The sequence below is a fragment of the Diachasmimorpha longicaudata genome, chromosome 8 (genome assembly GCF_034640455.1).
Source record: "Diachasmimorpha longicaudata isolate KC_UGA_2023 chromosome 8, iyDiaLong2, whole genome shotgun sequence".
Lineage (NCBI taxonomy): Eukaryota > Metazoa > Arthropoda > Insecta > Hymenoptera > Braconidae > Diachasmimorpha > Diachasmimorpha longicaudata.
This window is the reverse complement of record NC_087232.1, coordinates 7446965-7464221: the sequence shown is the minus strand read 5'-3', so window position 1 is coordinate 7464221 and position 17257 is coordinate 7446965. Positions and strand designations below refer to the sequence as shown.

The 17257-nt window shown below is 37.9% G+C and overlaps 2 protein-coding genes across 9 annotated transcripts; one reads left to right on the top strand and one right to left on the bottom strand.

Annotated features, from left to right (window-relative positions):
* The first annotated feature begins 399 nt into the window (after nt 1-399).
* On the top strand, nt 400-17210 carry LOC135165071 (reticulon-1-A). Of its 6 annotated transcripts, none has more exons than XM_064126004.1 (6): nt 401-1680; nt 9238-9273; nt 14595-14802; nt 14890-15098; nt 15214-15319; nt 15407-17210. In XM_064126004.1, exons 1-6 carry the CDS (start codon nt 864-866, stop codon nt 15459-15461), a joined length of 1431 nt encoding a protein of 476 aa, XP_063982074.1. In that variant the 5' UTR covers nt 401-863; the 3' UTR covers nt 15462-17210. The 6 variants fall into 6 exon arrangements, with proteins under 6 accessions (XP_063982075.1, XP_063982074.1, XP_063982077.1 ...); XM_064126006.1 differs by lacking the exon at nt 401-1680 and adding an exon at nt 6429-6888; XM_064126005.1 differs by lacking the exon at nt 9238-9273 and having other exon boundaries at nt 400-1680.
* On the bottom strand, nt 5473-7275 carry LOC135165088 (uncharacterized). Of its 3 annotated transcripts, none has more exons than XR_010299423.1 (2): nt 6326-6461; nt 5473-6005 (listed from the first exon to the last, which is right to left on the bottom strand). XR_010299423.1 is itself a non-coding variant. In XM_064126038.1 (2 exons), the coding sequence occupies exons 1-2, from the start codon at nt 7019-7021 to the stop codon at nt 5677-5679; spliced, it is 348 nt and encodes a 115-aa protein (XP_063982108.1). In that variant the 5' UTR covers nt 7022-7275; the 3' UTR covers nt 5473-5676. The 3 variants fall into 3 exon arrangements, 1 of the variants encoding a protein (XP_063982108.1); XR_010299424.1 differs by having other exon boundaries at nt 6257-6395; XM_064126038.1 differs by lacking the exon at nt 6326-6461 and adding an exon at nt 7003-7275.
* Nucleotides 17211-17257: the final 47 nt, after the last annotated feature.

The window sequence follows — 17257 nt, the reverse complement described above, 5'->3', positions numbered from 1 at the left end:
CGTTCACCAATCAGGGAGCTTGCCTGAGTTTTACGACCACAGTGAGACAGGGTGGAAGGAAAGCTGGGGGCCCTAGGCTTTTAACGAGGTTTTCCATTTATGTGGAGGCTAGGAGATGTGTCGAAAATCGGAAGACAATTTTTTTAGAAAAATTTGAAGATTAGGAATCTAGTTATAAATTTTACAAAGATTTACCAGTTGAATAGAATTCCCTATCCCATTTGAAAAACGTCGCGAACCGGACGCGACCAAAGTCCATTGTAAACTCCCCTAAACCCGGCGTCCCCTCCAAAGCGTCCCGAGTCATAAAAAAATTACCCCAAAAAATATGAGAGTGGGCTTCGAAAGACCCTCACCCTACCCCGAAAAACCCGCGTCACCGGCTCGCAACAACCGACTTCCTCTCACTGTCGAAACAGCCAGTGTCCGGTGTATCCGCATGTGCGCGCCACTGACATTTGACAGCTGAGAGTCCATCGCAGCCAAGCACAAGCGATCCTTTAGGATCCTCCGCAGTTGTGAGTGTGAATCAAGTGAGTGTACATTGAAATAAGTTCTCGGAGTTCGGAAGAACCGTCGAAAATCCAGGAAAAAAGTGTTCCATCCGCTAATTCCACAATCACTCTCACAATCAATCGAAACGGCTATTCCGCCCTTAACGTCCCTTCAATCCCCATGCGAGCCCCATAAAAAAATCGTCAAGCAAATATCACGAGTGTTTTTGGCGAATTTCGTCGCAGAGTTGGGAACGACTGAAGAATTACCCCAAATTCAGGAGTAAAATCGTGTTTCATCGATTAAACCTCAAGAATAAAATAAAAAGACTGTGAAGGAGTGGGAAAAAGTGTTGATTACCCCTAGAAATGGACAAAGAAGAGGATCAGAGGCAGTCCTCCCCCGTGTCGCCAATAAAACGAGACTCAGACTCGATGGACGACTTCGAGCACGTAGAGGACGTCGTCTGCAGGGAGAAGCCATCACCGAGTGAGCCTCCCCAATTGGTGGACGTGTCACGCGCCCCGACGAACCTCTTTGATCGTGAGACAACTCTGACTCGCAATCTCCTGGACACAACGGTCCAGGACGACAGCAAAGAGGGCATTCTCAAGCCAGTGCCAGCGACGCCCCCTCCCTCAGCGGATTTCGAGAAGTTCGGGGATAAAATGTCGTCTGATCCCTTCGCCTCCGACCTCCAGGATCACCTCGAGAGGTTCGACACCAAGCAAATGACCTCGGATTTCGTCGAGTCCGAGAGGAACCTCCAGGGGAGGTGCGAGGAGGAGGACAGAGATTCACTGAACAGTGGAAACGACTTCTTCGGAAGAGGATCTGACGACGACTCGAGTGCCAAGTCGATGATTGAGAGGGAGAGGGTCTTCCAGGAGGACAAGGAGATGTCAGTGAAGGAGTCGGTGCTTCCTGCCCCGGAGAAACCGCCGGTCATGGACTTCCTGGGTGATGAGGGGAACTGGGGAGCTGGGGCTGCCCCGACTAAGCCTCTGCCACCGGTGCCAAGGGATGAGGGAGTCAGTGGAAATGAGACTGGGGATTCCGAGTTTGAGAGTGAGCCGGAGCCTTCGCCGGCGAAGGGCGTCAGTGCACAAGGGGGAAGGGCTGTGGAGAAGAGGCAGGACCTCGAGGAAATCGCACCCAGGAAGATCTTTGCGGATATGGGGCTTGGTAAGTCTAGATTTTTTCATTTGTGATGGAGATTATTTCCTGGTTTGAGCCTCAGCTTCTGCTGCTCATCCGGGAAATGTTCGACTTAAAAATTTGTCCGTGAGATGAAATAATCGATCCTCAATCATCATACATAGGCAATACATTTATCATTATTTTTATGATTTTCACTGAATTCGTTCATGAGTGTTCCTTTCCATTCTCGTGCTTCAGCTCAGTTGGGAAAATTGTGTTATTTCTGGTTCCATTATGGAGATCGATAACCTACTGTTATTATTATTTCTCTATTTGATAATTTTATTAATAAAGCTGCAGTCGTTCTCCTACTGTGAGAGGAAAACGGAAGATTGTCTCATGTCTCACAGATAAAAATTTATTTTTATCAACTTTGGTGAGAGGAAACCTTAGAAAATGCAGTATTCAGGATGTTGAAGTATTTAATTGTCCTCTTCATAAAATCATTACCCCATATTAAATTCTTCTGATCCCCCGTTAGCGAGACAGGCAGTTTTGCTCATTATTTTATTCCATATATTTTGCAAAAAATAATTTATTCATTGGAAATACTCAGGGAAAATCGTTCTGCTATTGCTGGAACAGTAATTTTATTTTTCATCAATTTCTTTATTTTGTAATGCCAATGGCACAATTTTTATTTACACGATTAGATTGAACTCTCAGGCTTCTGGCCAGTGTATCTCGTCTCATTGCGTCAGGGATTTATTTACCGTTTACCTAGGGGGATTACTCAACCTTCAATTCTATGACTCAGAGTTCGTGTCGTTACCCTCGTTCTTCTCGCCGAAACACTGCGGAAATGGGGAGCCGTACTGCGGACAACTGTCGAATCGTGAGCCACCGTTTCCCATTATTAATTATTCATACCTGAAGAATTGATTTCGTCAGCATTAAACGTGAACTCATCACGAATTATGTCATTTTCACGCTCCTGATTCACTTCATGTGGTAATTAGAGAACTTCTCCTCGGAAAATCAACCCTTCCGGAGATAAATGGATGGTAAAGAAAAAATGTCACCCAGACCTTGTGGATTTTCAGTGAATCATTTAAAGGAGTATTAAAAATAATCCTCTGCATTCCGCAAATCCATAATCTCCATCTGCTCCACTGTATCCCACCGTACGGATCTATCCATTCGCAAACCGTCCAGAATTTCATCGAGTTTCTTTTTATCCGCACCGTTGAGTCATCGACTTTTAAATAAAATTTAGTGTCGTCACTCGGTGTTCACTGGGCGTGTCCAATGGCAATGGGGATATTGCATGAAAATGTTTTATTGTTGGAAAGGGAAATTGAATAAAAAATATTAGGCACATATTTTTTTATTTTGAGAAATAATGAGACGTGCAAGGCACTAGCACTTGCTGACATCACTGCGTTTGTTTGAATGGTAATCGCATAAAATCATGGGAAATCGCCTGAAATCAGTGGAGTCATGTGACTTCAAGTGATTTTATATGATATAATGCAATCATTTGAAACCATGAAAGCGGAAACAAAACTGGTGAAGTCACTTGAAATCAATTAAAATCAAATTTTTTAAGACATTTGAAATCACGTCAAGTCAGCAGTCATTGTGTTATGATATTTGATACTGAATAACCCCTCGGGGAAATTGACAAGACGACTACAGACGATTGAAAACATCGATAATTCCATTGAAATTCCTCCCGATGTGGTCAAAAATATTTTAGAAATGTTTTTCACTGTACGATGCGATAAATCTTGTAGTTTTATTCTCGGCAAATTCGAAGAGAAATTTTTCATGCAAATTGCAATGTGAATAATAAAAAAATTAAACAGTGTCTGCGCTCATGATTCCTCAGCTCGTACCGCGCGCGGTACGAGCTCGCGATATTCGGTGTTCTGCGAAGATTTTGAGGTCATTGGATATTAATTTGCACTCGGAGGATCTAACGAGCCGAAAGAGGAGAAGCAGCGGCTTCTAATCAGGTGGTTTTGTAGGCTACACCCGTCTCTGTGGTCCGTTCACTTCCGCCTGGATACAACGGAATCTCTTAATATTCAGTGGATATTCTAGACTCGGCGAAATTTTTTGCATTCATTAATTCCGGTGTGCGAAAATTTGAATGATTTTACTGTCTCATATTTCCAAAAATACAGTTCAAATCACTATCGTCAAAAATAATTTCACAGGTTCCATTCATATTCCACGGAATGAAAATTATGCTTCTGTGAATTGAATGATTTTATGAGACCAACAACATAATTACAGCCCGCGATGGTCGCGTGTCCGATGATAAGAGGCAGGATCAGGTGATAACAATCGTGACTGATAAATGCATATCTGCGGATGATGACCGTCCCCTGGTGATTAATTACTTCGACATTACTTTAACGGAGTCGAGATCAATGAACAGGAAATAACATTCGATATTTTTTTACAAACTCCCTCTTTATTTCTGAAGCAAAATTCTTTGAATTTTTTTTCTGGAATTGTGAGTCAGCGTTAATTATTTACTCCCTTCTACGCAACATTCGACCTGTTAGGGCACCTCTACGGTGTCTGATGCGCGTCGTATTATATCGATCTGCCACCGAGACACCCCATACACCAGGATACGTCCTCTCCTCCCCTGTTTTCTTCCCCTTTTACAAGGGAAATAAAAATGAGGCGAAGTCCCCGTGAGGCTATAAACTAGGGGATGAACTGAATAAAATTTCCAAGGTCTTCACCTGGTGCTCCGAACCGATATCTTCGTCTTCCGGTGATTTCGGAGTTGAAATCAAATTGGGAAAATTTATTTTCAAATTTCTTTGATTAGAATTGATTTTTTTCTTGCTCATGAATTTTAGTTGAAGTGAAATTGAGTTTAGGAAATTTTTCAGAGGTCTTTTCATTGAGTTTTTTTATCTTGTACAGTTATTTTTATTTCTAAGGGATTTTTATTTATAGATGTGGTATTTCACAGTCGAGAAATTCCTTAAATCTCCTTATCTTTCTACACAAAATGAACTTGAAGGTAGAAATATTCTGGGGATATTCAAACATCCTCAATTCTTCAATTAAAATTACCTAATGATTTCAAAAAACAAGAAAAAATGTTTCTCTTATAAAAATTCTACTATTTCCCTTTGATCTCCAATTATTTTGGAAAAAACCCTAATCAACTCATAATTTTGAAAAAATCTGTCAATTTCGTTGTCATCTTAAAACTAAAGAAAACATCTTCACAAAAATTATAAAAATGATTCATTTTTACAACAGCGGAATTGATAAATTTCTATATTATCGACAGCCGACGACGAGTCTATTCTCTCCTATCGCAGGTGGATAAACTCTCCCTCTATTTTTCCCTCCACAAAGTAAATGAAAATAAATGACAGAAGCGATGAAACAAAAAGCTCTACATGTGAACTATAAAAAGCCATTCCATAAGATAATGAGCGTTGGATATTGACATTTTCAACCCCTGGTATTAAACAACCCCCTGTCGCCGGATGGGCTCCAAACATGAAAAAGTAGAGTGTTTCACAGGTGTGCGCTTGCGTGGGCGCCAGAGTGTCTGTGAACCCGGCTCCTTTGTTCCTCTTAACTTTCCTCAATGCACATATGAGCAGAATTATTTCCACTTTACCCACTTTCTTTCCTTCCTCCTCTAAATATGTTGCATGTTGTGGTACTTATTGCGAAACTTTGAAACGCTCTGTGTCATGGCGGGGCGAAGGTCGTGGGGGCTGCTCATTTTGTCAATTTTCTCTTAACGTATATGACCCTCACAACCCATATTTATTAAAGAAATATATGAAATATTGTTCAATAGTACTTTATTCATCTCTAACAATTTTTTAACGGGTTGGAAACCCCTGTGGCGTCAATTCACCGGAGTCCGAAATTTTCGTGTGGTGCCATCTAGAGGTTCGTTATAATTTTGGATACTAGGATTCTTTAAAAAATACTGTACATGTAATTCTACTCCAAAATGTGAAGAAACGTTCAAATTAAAAATTCTAATTAGTTTTTACGGATTGGGAAATGGAGAAGTGCTGGGGTAATCTCATTCACACCGATAAAAAAAATTATCCTCTTCCGTTGAAGGTATCTGTTTACCGCTCCATAATTTAATTTGAATGTAATAGTTTGATTTAGTAGTTGTGTCTGACGTTTCCTATGCACTGAATCGTGCAACTGCGTCTCGAAAGAGTGTTGATGAGTCACGGAAAGCCGCAGTACGAATGCTCCAGAAGGAAACAGAAGTTTCGACCCTCTTTCCCCGTTAGGTTTCCTTTTGGTCACAGTCAGTGATGTTTGCTTATCAGTCATCATTGATATTCGCTGTTTGCCTAGTTCAAAGTCAACAGAGTAAAAATTGTAAATTTATCCTTTCTCGTGTAAAAAAAATATAAAATGTATCAGGGAATAACAATTTAAACAATTAGAAACCAGGGGTTCAAGAGAAGGCTCGGTAACACCAGGGGAAACAATTTTTTATGAATAAAATAATTTTAAAAAATGACTTAATCATTTTTCATTAAATTAAAATTTCAATAAAAAGGGAGCTATTTTTCATTAAATAAATCCTGAAATTCCACACCTTCGAATCAACAAAAACAAACCCCATGTTTCCACATGCACGAAAAGCCCATTTAAAACCAAGCCTCACCGACATTACCCGAGAGCCCCCGAGGCCGGCCATGCGCGGACACTCCGTAGCCCCTAGACCAGTGCAATCGATACACTCCTCAGTACTGACGTTGCCGTGAATCAGTACTGATCGAACTTATTTCCATAAAGTCGTGGAAAAAAATCGCGTAAAAATTGCAAAACCAATTAATCCACCTGTCCCATTATTAATTTCACCTTGAAAGTGGTTCAGCGTTGCTGGTGACGCCCCTGTCAGCTTGACAGCAGCCACTTGACAGCCTCGAGGCCCTGACACGACCCAGAATCGACGCAGTAGCCGGAAAATTAGATTTTTCCATCGCAGTCGATTTTCCATCCCAAAAAATCGTAAAAAAAATATTGTTCTCGCGTGTGATTCTGTAGTGCCGGTTGTCGTACGATTCGCTAATTATTGTGTGTAAATTCTCGAGTGAAATACTCTATTGGAGAATTAAACGATGGATTCAGACGCATCGTGTCCAATTTCGAAGAGGGATAATGATGGAGATGTTTGTAAGGGCAAGAGCAACGCCACCGGATGCTTTTGGAATATTCTAGATCCTCGTAAGAATTTTTATTTATAATTATTATGATTTTTTTGGCCATTTCATTCGCTCTTTTTCAATCGTCATCCGCACTCCTGTCCATCGATTCCTTCTCACTTCTCGATCCTCTTACCTGTGGACTCTGACGTCATCGAGGGTTTCGACTCCAGTCATTGTTTACTTGGGCCAGTTCGGGGGACTTGACGTAGGTCGAAGAGATTTATAGGGGGTCCCTTGGGATTCCAGGGATTGGGAACGCCTCTTACCTGGGAGTCACAATCCAGCTACGCTGAGATTACCGGTGATAAGAGTGGTTATGTAATGACGATGATCGATAGGAAAAAACGGGGACTTTATCATCGAGACATTTGGCTTTATCTGGAGGATAAAGTACGAATAAAAATTTTCGTTTTGAGGATTCTCCATTTGTCCACTGAAATTTACGATTTTTTAATGGGAAATTTACGATGGCATTGACGTGTAAAACATAACGTTTTTGCGTTTTGTCATTTTGTCAAAGTTTCAAAGTGGGGCGAGCATTTTTTTAGAATAATTTTTCAAAATTCCCAAGGAGTTTTCAAGAGGACAAATTGAGCAATAGAACTTGTGGAGAAAAAGTCATTAAAAAATAATGATAATTATTATTATTACTATTGTTCGTTTGTCCTATTATTATAATTAAGTACTCATTATCAGTAAGAATATCATTGGCTTCTATTGCAAAAAATGAGGTAAAAGTATTTCTGTTGAAGAAAATTTTTTTGAGTTATGAAAATTTGGTAATTTGATTTAGCTTAGATTTCCCAAAAGGAAGTGATTGTATTTTGGGTGAAAAAAGGTCATTAAATTTCACATTAGCTATTCAATGACTCACATTTACTTTGCCCCATTTTTCTATTTAGAGAGGAGGGAGATTGATGGGTAATTTAGTTGTGGGGAGGGGAAGTGCGATATGAATCAAGGAAATTTATGATCGCCAAATTAGGAAAGGTATAGGGGAGGGAAAAAATTAGTCAGTATCATACGAAATTGTTATTTGAAATGAGATTACCGTACCTCAGGTATCAGTGTTTCAGGTAACACCTGCAGATGTTATTGGGAGGGGAAATTTTTGCAGACACAGAAATGGTTTATAGTCATTAGGCTGAAACCACGCATTACCAAAAAGTAGATTTCGTTCAGTTAAATCCAATTGCAAGTTAATTACATAATTAAATCCCCAGTATTTGATTTGAGGGTCAATTACCGCTCATAGACGTTCGGGTTTAAGGGTCAAACAGTTCTCAAGGTCGAACGACTCTTGAATACATTTTTTAAATTCATTTCAACTTAAAAAATCTCCTTCGATTCTCCTATAGAGTCACTTCCGATGAATTATAAAACTTGATTTCCCTCTCGAGGTGTCAATGAACTAATTAATGGACATCATAGCGTTATGGGTTGAATTATCAAGAGTTCTTCGGCCTCATCTTGCGAAAATAGCCTCCACAAAACACGACTCATTGCAAGTATTGATAAAGTGAGAGAGTGAGAGCAGGGGCGATCAATAGGCCCGTAAATAATAAATGCAGGATTGTTCACCCTGGAATAGAGAATAGAATGTGAGACAGTGGGTCTCTCAGGTATGGAGGGGACCTTCGGATTATAATGATAAATTTCAGTCATTTTTGTTGGAGTAAAACCTGGGATAATGCCGCCTTGCTGAGTTGTAAATAGGCACATGTTCTATGCAATTTCTCCTGTTACTCATTAACTCCCATTACCGTCGTATTCTATGCTTTAACAGTCATAATGGAACGCTTTGAACCTTTGCTTTTGATTTTCCGAGAGGACACGTCATCCAGAAGATGATGACAATGTTTTTCTATTTTTCTAGTTCAATTTTTTCTATTTTTTTTTAGCAAAAAACATTTGTTTTCCGCTGTCTCGCATTTTTCTTCACTGATTCATTGTCTTTTTTTAATCGCACAGCTGACTAGTGATATTTTGACTCTAAAAAAAATTTACATTAACATTTTGGATGAAGAATAATTAATTCATTGAGTTGTTAGCAACGAATTAATTATACACCTGAGAAAGTCAATTGTGCGCAGATTATTTCGTAAATATCTCGGAAACTAATGAGTTCAGGGGAATTTTAGACGAAAATATTTTTGTAACGCATTTCAAGGGCTACAAAAAATATTTCCTCACCTTTTCGTCTGATTCGAAGGCCTTCTGAGATTTTTATGAAGCACACTAATATCACGCAAAGTAGGATAATTGATAATTGAATGGTAATCGCTTAATCACATCTTTCACATCTCCATTAAATTTTCAAACTGCTGGTGATGGAATGTAGAATTAACCTCTATTTGTTGTTTTACAGACGCATGGTTTAACCCAGAAAGACTGAACCCAAAAGGTAAGAATAATTATTCAGTAATTCATTGAGAATGAAAAATCGATTAAAAGATCCAACTCAATTTGGCATCGATTTCATTGATTTTTCATGCTCACTGTCTCGACGTTTGGTATTCAAATTTATGTAGATAGTCCTGAGCTTGATAAGCGCCGTGGAAAATGCTAAAATACTTTTCCTTTATGTCTGCTCTTCTCCAACACAATTTTCGCTTTCAATGGACTTCACAGGGCAAAATTATTTTATGGGCTAAATGAAGGTAAAGACCCACCGTCGATATTGGAAAAAATAACTCGGAGGGATGATTTAAAACCCCTAAAAATCCTCAGCAACGAGAGAACATCCTGAATAAAAAAAAACAAGTTTTTTGTCCAATGGCGAGAGAGCACAAAAAGAAAATAAAAGCTCTTTCAATTCTTGCTGAGTATCTCTGTATTTGGAGGAAGTGAGCAGTGATGCATTATTCGTAGAGTGGATTTTCAACTTGTAACAAGCTTGGAGACCAAAAAGTCCGCCATTTTCCCTAGATTCTGAGATATTTCCAGCAAACCGAAGTGAGATTGGAAAATCAGAAAAAAAACCAAAGCTATGAACAGGTTTTTAAGCGTCGATATTTCGATATCGGCTGAGTGAATCCAAACGATTTTTTTTTCATCTTAAAGATAATTTTTCAATCTAAAATATGGGATGTGAGTCGTGGAAATCGTATCGTTCAGTCCCGAGATATCGATGATTTGGGACTTGAGTTCAGATGGTCTATTCTGTAGCCACATACCTTAAGACTACGACATCTACAGCTACATGATCGTGCTACTGTCGGTATCACCTAAATATAAACCGCTCAGAGTCAGCCAGGTTGGCTGGTTGTCTGCCAAAGTCTCTGCGTTACTCGGGATTTTACCTTGCTCACTCAGTCCAAGACACTGGTGCATTACCTCTTGTTCGAGGTGACGGGGGCAGATAAATTAGTGCCGGGTTCATGTGTGAGATAATGATAATCATCGAGGGTGTTAAAAAATTCATAAACCAAAGTTAAAAGCTCAATTATAAAATTCAATCAGTTTGAAGACTAAACCCTCTTCATTATCCGTATTTAATTTATTCTGTGGGGCACTAGGAAGTGGAGTTGATTCTGAGATTCAATATCGTTCATTATTTTCTTAAGTAAAATTAAGATGAATGTGCTGGAGATATTGGAGCTGATAAGGGGGACCAAGTGGACGAAGGAGGAGTGTAAGTAGAACCCGGGGAAGAGGAAAAATTCAATAAAAAATTCTGAGACTAATTTGAAATTATGGGACATTTTCCTTGATGAAGATTTTTTTTCTCATTTGCTGAAGTAATATTGAGCCAAATAGAGAACCTGGCGTTAAACTCAAGTGGGTCAATCTGGTTTTGTGTCTCTAATTCTGAAATAAAAATAATCCACTTGTGGGTTATTTATCGATGGCTCAGTTCAAAGGTTTATTATTATTATCAATAATCACGAGCGATGGTTGAGGAAAGACAGATGGATTGTTGGTAATCTTTTTTTTTCGGGGATTTCTCGTGAATTGGGGATTATATTCTCGATTGTCGTTTGGACAAAAAACTTGACGTTTATTTTTGGGGGCCAAAATTCCGTCCAATGATTACGTAATGGCTCTTTCGTCTTTATTCATCTTTTTGTCGAGATTTCTCTGTTGGGGTTTTTTGGACGAAAATAAATCATCGAGTTTGGGGTTTTTGTTGGTAGGTGGGGGTGGGAAAATTTTGTTTCTGAACTGAATACAAAATTTTCACTCAAAATTTTTCAGATAAATCGTCAATCTAATCCTGTTAATTATCTACGTCTTTCCCTCCGACAAATGGGAAAAAAATCGCGGCAAAGGATAGAAAGCTCTCATTAATTGTACGATTACCTCAGTAATGACTGGATTAACGCCAAAAAGTGTTGGGATTAATTTTGAGATAATGAAATGCTTCACAAAAAATGACTCAATAAGTTGAGGTCCTCTAAAATTGACCAGTGGCCTTGGCAATGACGTTTTGCTACCGTGATTAGTGATTATTAGCGCAGAACGTTAGGTGTGGTGTTAACAGATTGACCTTGGGGTTCAATCCAACATCAGGGACCAGATTCGATGATTATTCTGAGAATAATCGGCTGTCACTCCCCACAGCCGTTTTCTCATCGACATTTGCCGACGAAAAATCGTCATCAGCTGATGATTCCTCAAATCACTCGATAAATATCGACCTCCGTCTGCAGAAAACACTCTCAGACAATTTAATTTAATGCAGATTCAACCCAAGTAGAATGCGGAAGGGCTGCATTCACTCCGTCGAATGAAATCGAAGTCTTCGATTGACTTAATGACGTGTGACGCCGGTGCAAATCCACCTGTCCTCCTGTAAACTCCATGAAGCGAGTCTGACTCATACGTCAGTGACTACTGTCTCCCCGTCAAATAAACCACTGGCTCGATTAAAAAAATGTTACTGGGGAAAAAAAATGATTTCTCCCTTTGATTCTCTAAGGCTCCGGAATCGAATGTCACGTGACCAATTACGTTGGTCGTCGTGGAAGTGCGCGTGGCGCCAACTTGCCGGTTTCATCCCCACTCTGCTCCAAAATTACTTATGCGACTTGAGAAATTCCGAAATCGATAGAAAATGGAGAAATTCTTCAACCTGAATATTTTGATCCTTCATTTTGGTTTTATTGAGTGAAAGATTTTATCTTTGTTTAAAAATTTTAATTTTCTGGTGAATTTTGGGGTTTTAATTTCGTAGACATTTAATAGATTGAGAAATGAATAAATTTCTTCTTTTATTCAGTTGACGCGATTTTTGTTCATATTTTTTTGGAATTGAATAGTTAATAAGTAAATTAATTACTTACATCATGATTTCTCTTAAATAAACTAAAATATGGAACTTTTTTTGAAAATAAATGGAATTTTTTTCAACTTTTCAGGAAAATTCTAAAATGAATGTGAATTAAAATTTTTTGAAATTGTTAATTCGATTTAAATTCCTTGTAAATAGTGAAAAATTTCCAAAATTTGTTTTCTAAAGAAAAACGCCATCTACGTAGTGGTCTCCACCTTTCTCAACTCTCTCTTCATCTCTCTTCCACCCGACATTTACCGTTTCTCCTCCCTGCACTGCGTTCTTTCTCGTATCACTCACTTTCCGTCTCTCTCTGTCTCATTAACAAAACCTACCTACCTGCTTTCCCCTTCCTCTTCCCGCCCAGTCGCTGGGCTGCACACATTCACCCGAGGAAATCGAGTCGTGGACTGTTCCGTTCTCCCCTGTTCTCTCGATTCTGTTCTGTCGAGGGAGACTAGTCTCCTAACGCGAGTCGATTTGCAACGTCGACCGTCTCCTCAATTTGTTTTCAGTTTTTAATTTTTTTTTTCTGTGAGATGGTGCGAAAGGATAAACCCAGACGGAGCTTCGACGAGGAGCTTCCTGAGAGGGGTCCTGGTGAGTGTCCGCGGGTGGAGGAAATGAATCCCTGAAACGTTATGCCTTAATTTTTGAAAAACTCCCCCTACATTTCATTGTTCAGATTATGATTTTCTTTTCTCGTGTTCGAGGAGTTTTTGAAGGAAAAGAATTTGTTTTTTATGAGTATTGTGGCTTTTTTGGAATATTTTTTCCTCCCAATTAAAAATATGGCGACCGACTCTGAGCTTTTTTTTTACTAAATTGTCAATGAAAATTTTTGAATATGGAATTCAAATTTTCTTGAAATTATTTTTGATCGATTTGTCTACGGATTTTGTCTTGGAGATGCCCGTTGGGTCCTCGAAATTTGGGCAGACACCATATGGTGGGGTCGTAATTCCACGTGGGATCAGGTCATGCAGATGTGGTGGATGTTGATGGGATTGTTGGGGTTTAACGGCTGTGGAATTAAATTTTTGGATTTTTAAATTCTCATGGGGTGTAATTGGAGATGAGTGAAGAGACCTGGTTATTTATGGAGATCAATGATGGGTTGAGGATTTCCAGAAGTGTATGCTGTGTTCATAGGTGTTATAAACCCACGATTATTGAATCGAGCTTTTGAAGAATTAAGGGATTTGTAATTGAAGTGAAAAAACATTAGAATTTTCTTCGTCAATTATTCCATTACAAAAATCTAATCATTCCTATCGTTTGTAATTTTCCTTCTCAGTTAAAATATTTATTTTTTTAATCTGAAATCAATGAAGTTTAAATTTTTATGTTTTGTTCATTAATTATTCATCGATACAAATTCTTTTTAAACAATCGTATTGACGAATTTATCACTCAAGGTTTCATTTTGAAATACATTCGTTTTAAAGTGAATTTGATTAACTTTTTCCTGATTGAAATATTCCGATGTAATGAGAAATTGATCGGCTCCCAATTTTTAATGATTAAAAACTATTAAGTAGTCGAAAGTGGACAAGGTCGTTGATCATATTTCACGTTCGACAAATAAGGATCTATCGGACGTCGGCAACTCGCTGATGGGTGACGCTCCACAAGTGCCACTGGTGACCGTGATCCGTGACGTTGACTCCAATTCTCTGTTGTAACTCAGTTATAAACATTTTTTTTTTCGCAATTAAAACCTTGAACTTGGTTTAGACACGTAATGGAGAGTGCTAAACTGCAAGACCTTCTGCTCTTGGAAGGGAGAGGCTTAGGACAGGTTTTGTTTCTGATTTATGTAAGGGGTTTCATCAATATGCTGGTGAAAATCGATATCTGTGTGACGATTTTTTGAGGGAATTGAATTGCCAGTGAAATTAAATATGACATTTGCTGGGGTGAAACGACAGGAGAGGAACAATTCCAATGAGTTTATTGATTTATTTTCAAAGACTCATCTCTTATTTTTCATCGCTTCCCCTCAAGATCCATAAAAATAATTTCCCGGAGCCAAAAATAAACATGAAAGCCAATATTATTATTTATATGCCCAGTGGCTCTATGAATATACTGACGTCATTTTTCACGGTATATTTTGGAATAATTTTTAAAAGATACCAAAAAGATTTCTGAATCAAAACGACTTCAATTGCTAATTCCTTCACAAGCAATTGAATTATCTCCCAAACTAACAAATGTTACGATAAATGTCACAAGATATTTTTTATCGAGATTTTCACTATCTAAATAAAAGCTCTCCTCAATTCAACGCCCTCTCCCCCTCGAGATATTGACATAACACTTCGGGTCAGTTTGAAAATTTTTCGGGCTTTCCCCTTTGCTGTGTGAGTTCCCAACAAATAAATGAAAAGAAAAGCCCAATGTTAAAATATATCGGAAAACTAATGAATCTTAATTTGTATTTGCAGTTGCAGCATTAATATACTGGCGTCAGCCGGAAAAAACAGGAGTTGTATTCGGCGCGATACTGGGTGTCCTTCTGTCGCTGGCCTACTTCAGTCTGATCAGCGTATTCTCTTATGTTGCCCTGTTGACCCTCACAGGAACCCTGGGTTTCCGCATCTACAAGACCATAATGCAGGCCGTCCAGAAAACATCGGACGGACATCCATTCAAGTGAGTCCCTTATTTTATCAATATTTTACAGCTCCTCGTCCCGATTCCCCAATTTTTTCACTCATATTTTACATTCAACATCGATAGAGACATTCTGGAGGTAGATCTTACCCTACCCGCTGAAAAGGTGCACGAAGTCGCTGATGTTTTCGTGGCACATGCCAATGCTGCAGTCTCTGAACTACGCAGACTTTTCCTCATCGAGGACTTCATTGACTCACTCAAATTCGGAGTTGGACTCTGGTGCTTGACTTATGTTGGATCCTGGTTGAATGGAATGACACTTATCATTATTGGTACGTTGGAAGTGTGGGAAATAGAACAGAAGTTAAACCTTTTAAATCAAAGAACTCTGGATTGACAATTCATAATGATTTTAATGGACTTTTATAATTTATTTTTTTATTCCAGGAGTGGTAGCGCTCTTCACACTTCCCAAAGTCTATGAAACGAATAAAGCGCAGATCGACCAGAATCTTGCATTAGTTCAGGGCAAGATCAACGAACTCACTGCTAAGTAAGATAATTGATAAATCATTTGAAATCTCATAGTCCAAGAAAATAATCATTTCAATGTTTAAATGTGATTTTTTTCAATCTCTAGGGTCAAAGCAGCAATTCCTCTTGGTAAGAAGGCAGAGCCTACCAAGGAGGAGTAAAGTCCACCCTCAGAGCAAAAAAAAAATAGAACAAAAAGAGCAATGATAATGCAACTGATGAAGACGTGAGAAATCTCCTCCATCGTGGGTCCTCCTTTTTTTACAATTGACACCACAAATTCCCATGAAACGTCTGTCATAATGGACTCAGAAAAGTCAGTGCGAGGTGCCTTTTCACTCATCTCAGCACACAGCAAAAGAAAATAGAAATTGTATTAACGAGAAAGGAGCCCACCCCATAGAAAACCTCTCGTCGTGTGAACATAAACAAAAAAAAAACATTTAAAATAAATGAGAAAGAATGTTGAATTAAGAGGTCTCTAGATACTAATTAATTAATCGTCCCGACGTTGGATCATTTCGCCCTGTAGAAGTGCAATAACGTCGCTTCACTCTTCACCTTTTGTCTTAAAAAAATGAAACATAAAAAGGAGAAAAAAATGAAATCATGATTTTATTGCAATACCCCTTTGATACCCCATTTTTCCCCTTACTCCATTAAAAAAAACATTAGCAATTTTAGTGTATGAAATAATAGGAAGAGCAGTAGTAAAGTGATGAATACAAAATATTTTTATTTTATAATTTTATTTTCTGTAATAAATACAAAATTAACAAAACCACATGAAAATTGTCCTTTACGTTTGATTAGCTGTTATCCCCATTACAGGTGGTTTTATCAAAAAATGTCGCAAGATCTTTTTTGCAATTAATTCTCTAGGACAAAATGTCTGATGGCATTTTTCTGTAAAGCCACTTGCCATTGGGATAAATCGACATTTCAGAAAATGCGTTAAGAAAATGTTTGTTCACGCCTTCAGTGCTATTAATTTTGTTTAAAAATTAAAATTCAGTTGCCTTGGGTCTTATCACTTCGTTACTGCAATCATAATGATAAAATGTTGGATAAGAATTAAATTTAGTCACCCAGCTCTGCATTATCACCCCTTTATCACCGAGTTCTAGAAAGAAATCCAATGAACAGTTGAAAAAAAATTGTAATCAGATGTCACGTTTCTTTTTTTCTATAAAATCAATTAATAATTAAATAAAAGCTGAAGTAAGCTCTGCCAATTATTGTTGTGAGTGTACGCATTGAGGAGGAACTTGAAAGTTTAATTAATTATCTTGAGTAATTATGAGAAAGAGTGAGGCTTTTGGGCATGTGTGTTAAGGCTTTCAGATGGCGATGATAAGCTTGAGATATTATTTCTTTCTTACTATTGTTAGGATTTTTCAATAAAATACAGAATTATCTGATTAAACGTAACAGCATCCCTTCGTGTTTTTCCGTTGATTAATATAAATAATTATTACGAAGAAAATAATGACTATTACAAAACAATATTGCAAAAAGAACATGTGAAGTAATTAAAAAAAATATCATAACTGTCATTCTCTTACTGTAATTACGATACATACAAAAGAATAATGATAATTAATTTCTAATTAATTAATAGTAGGATATGAGAGGAGAATTCAGCGGATCATTGACAAATTTTTTGAGGAATTTTGGATAATTCAGTGTGAAATTATGCTTACGCATAATTAACGAATATTATTATTATTATCTCGATGAAAATAAATTCTATCTAAACTTGTTTTTATGGGGGAGAATCATGAGACGTAAAAATTATATAAAGATATGAAATTGTAATAATATTGATATGCGTAATGCTTCTTGACGTTTTTCATTATTGCATCGGCATTCGCACGATTTTATTTATAAATAAATGATATTAAATACCACATGATTATCAGCGATTATTACTTCCTCGTGATTATTTATATAATTT

Excerpts from the sequence above, each read along its gene's own strand:
- LOC135165071 (XM_064126004.1), top strand. The coding sequence starts at position 864 with ATGGACAAAGAAGAGGATCAGAGGCAGTCCTCCCCCGTGTCGCCAATA. Across the intron at positions 9,274-14,594 it reads AGAAAGACTGAACCCAAAAG|TTGCAGCATTAATATACTGG; the intron begins GTAAGAATAATT and ends TTGTATTTGCAG. Across the intron at positions 14,803-14,889 it reads TCGGACGGACATCCATTCAA|AGACATTCTGGAGGTAGATC; the intron begins GTGAGTCCCTTA and ends CAACATCGATAG.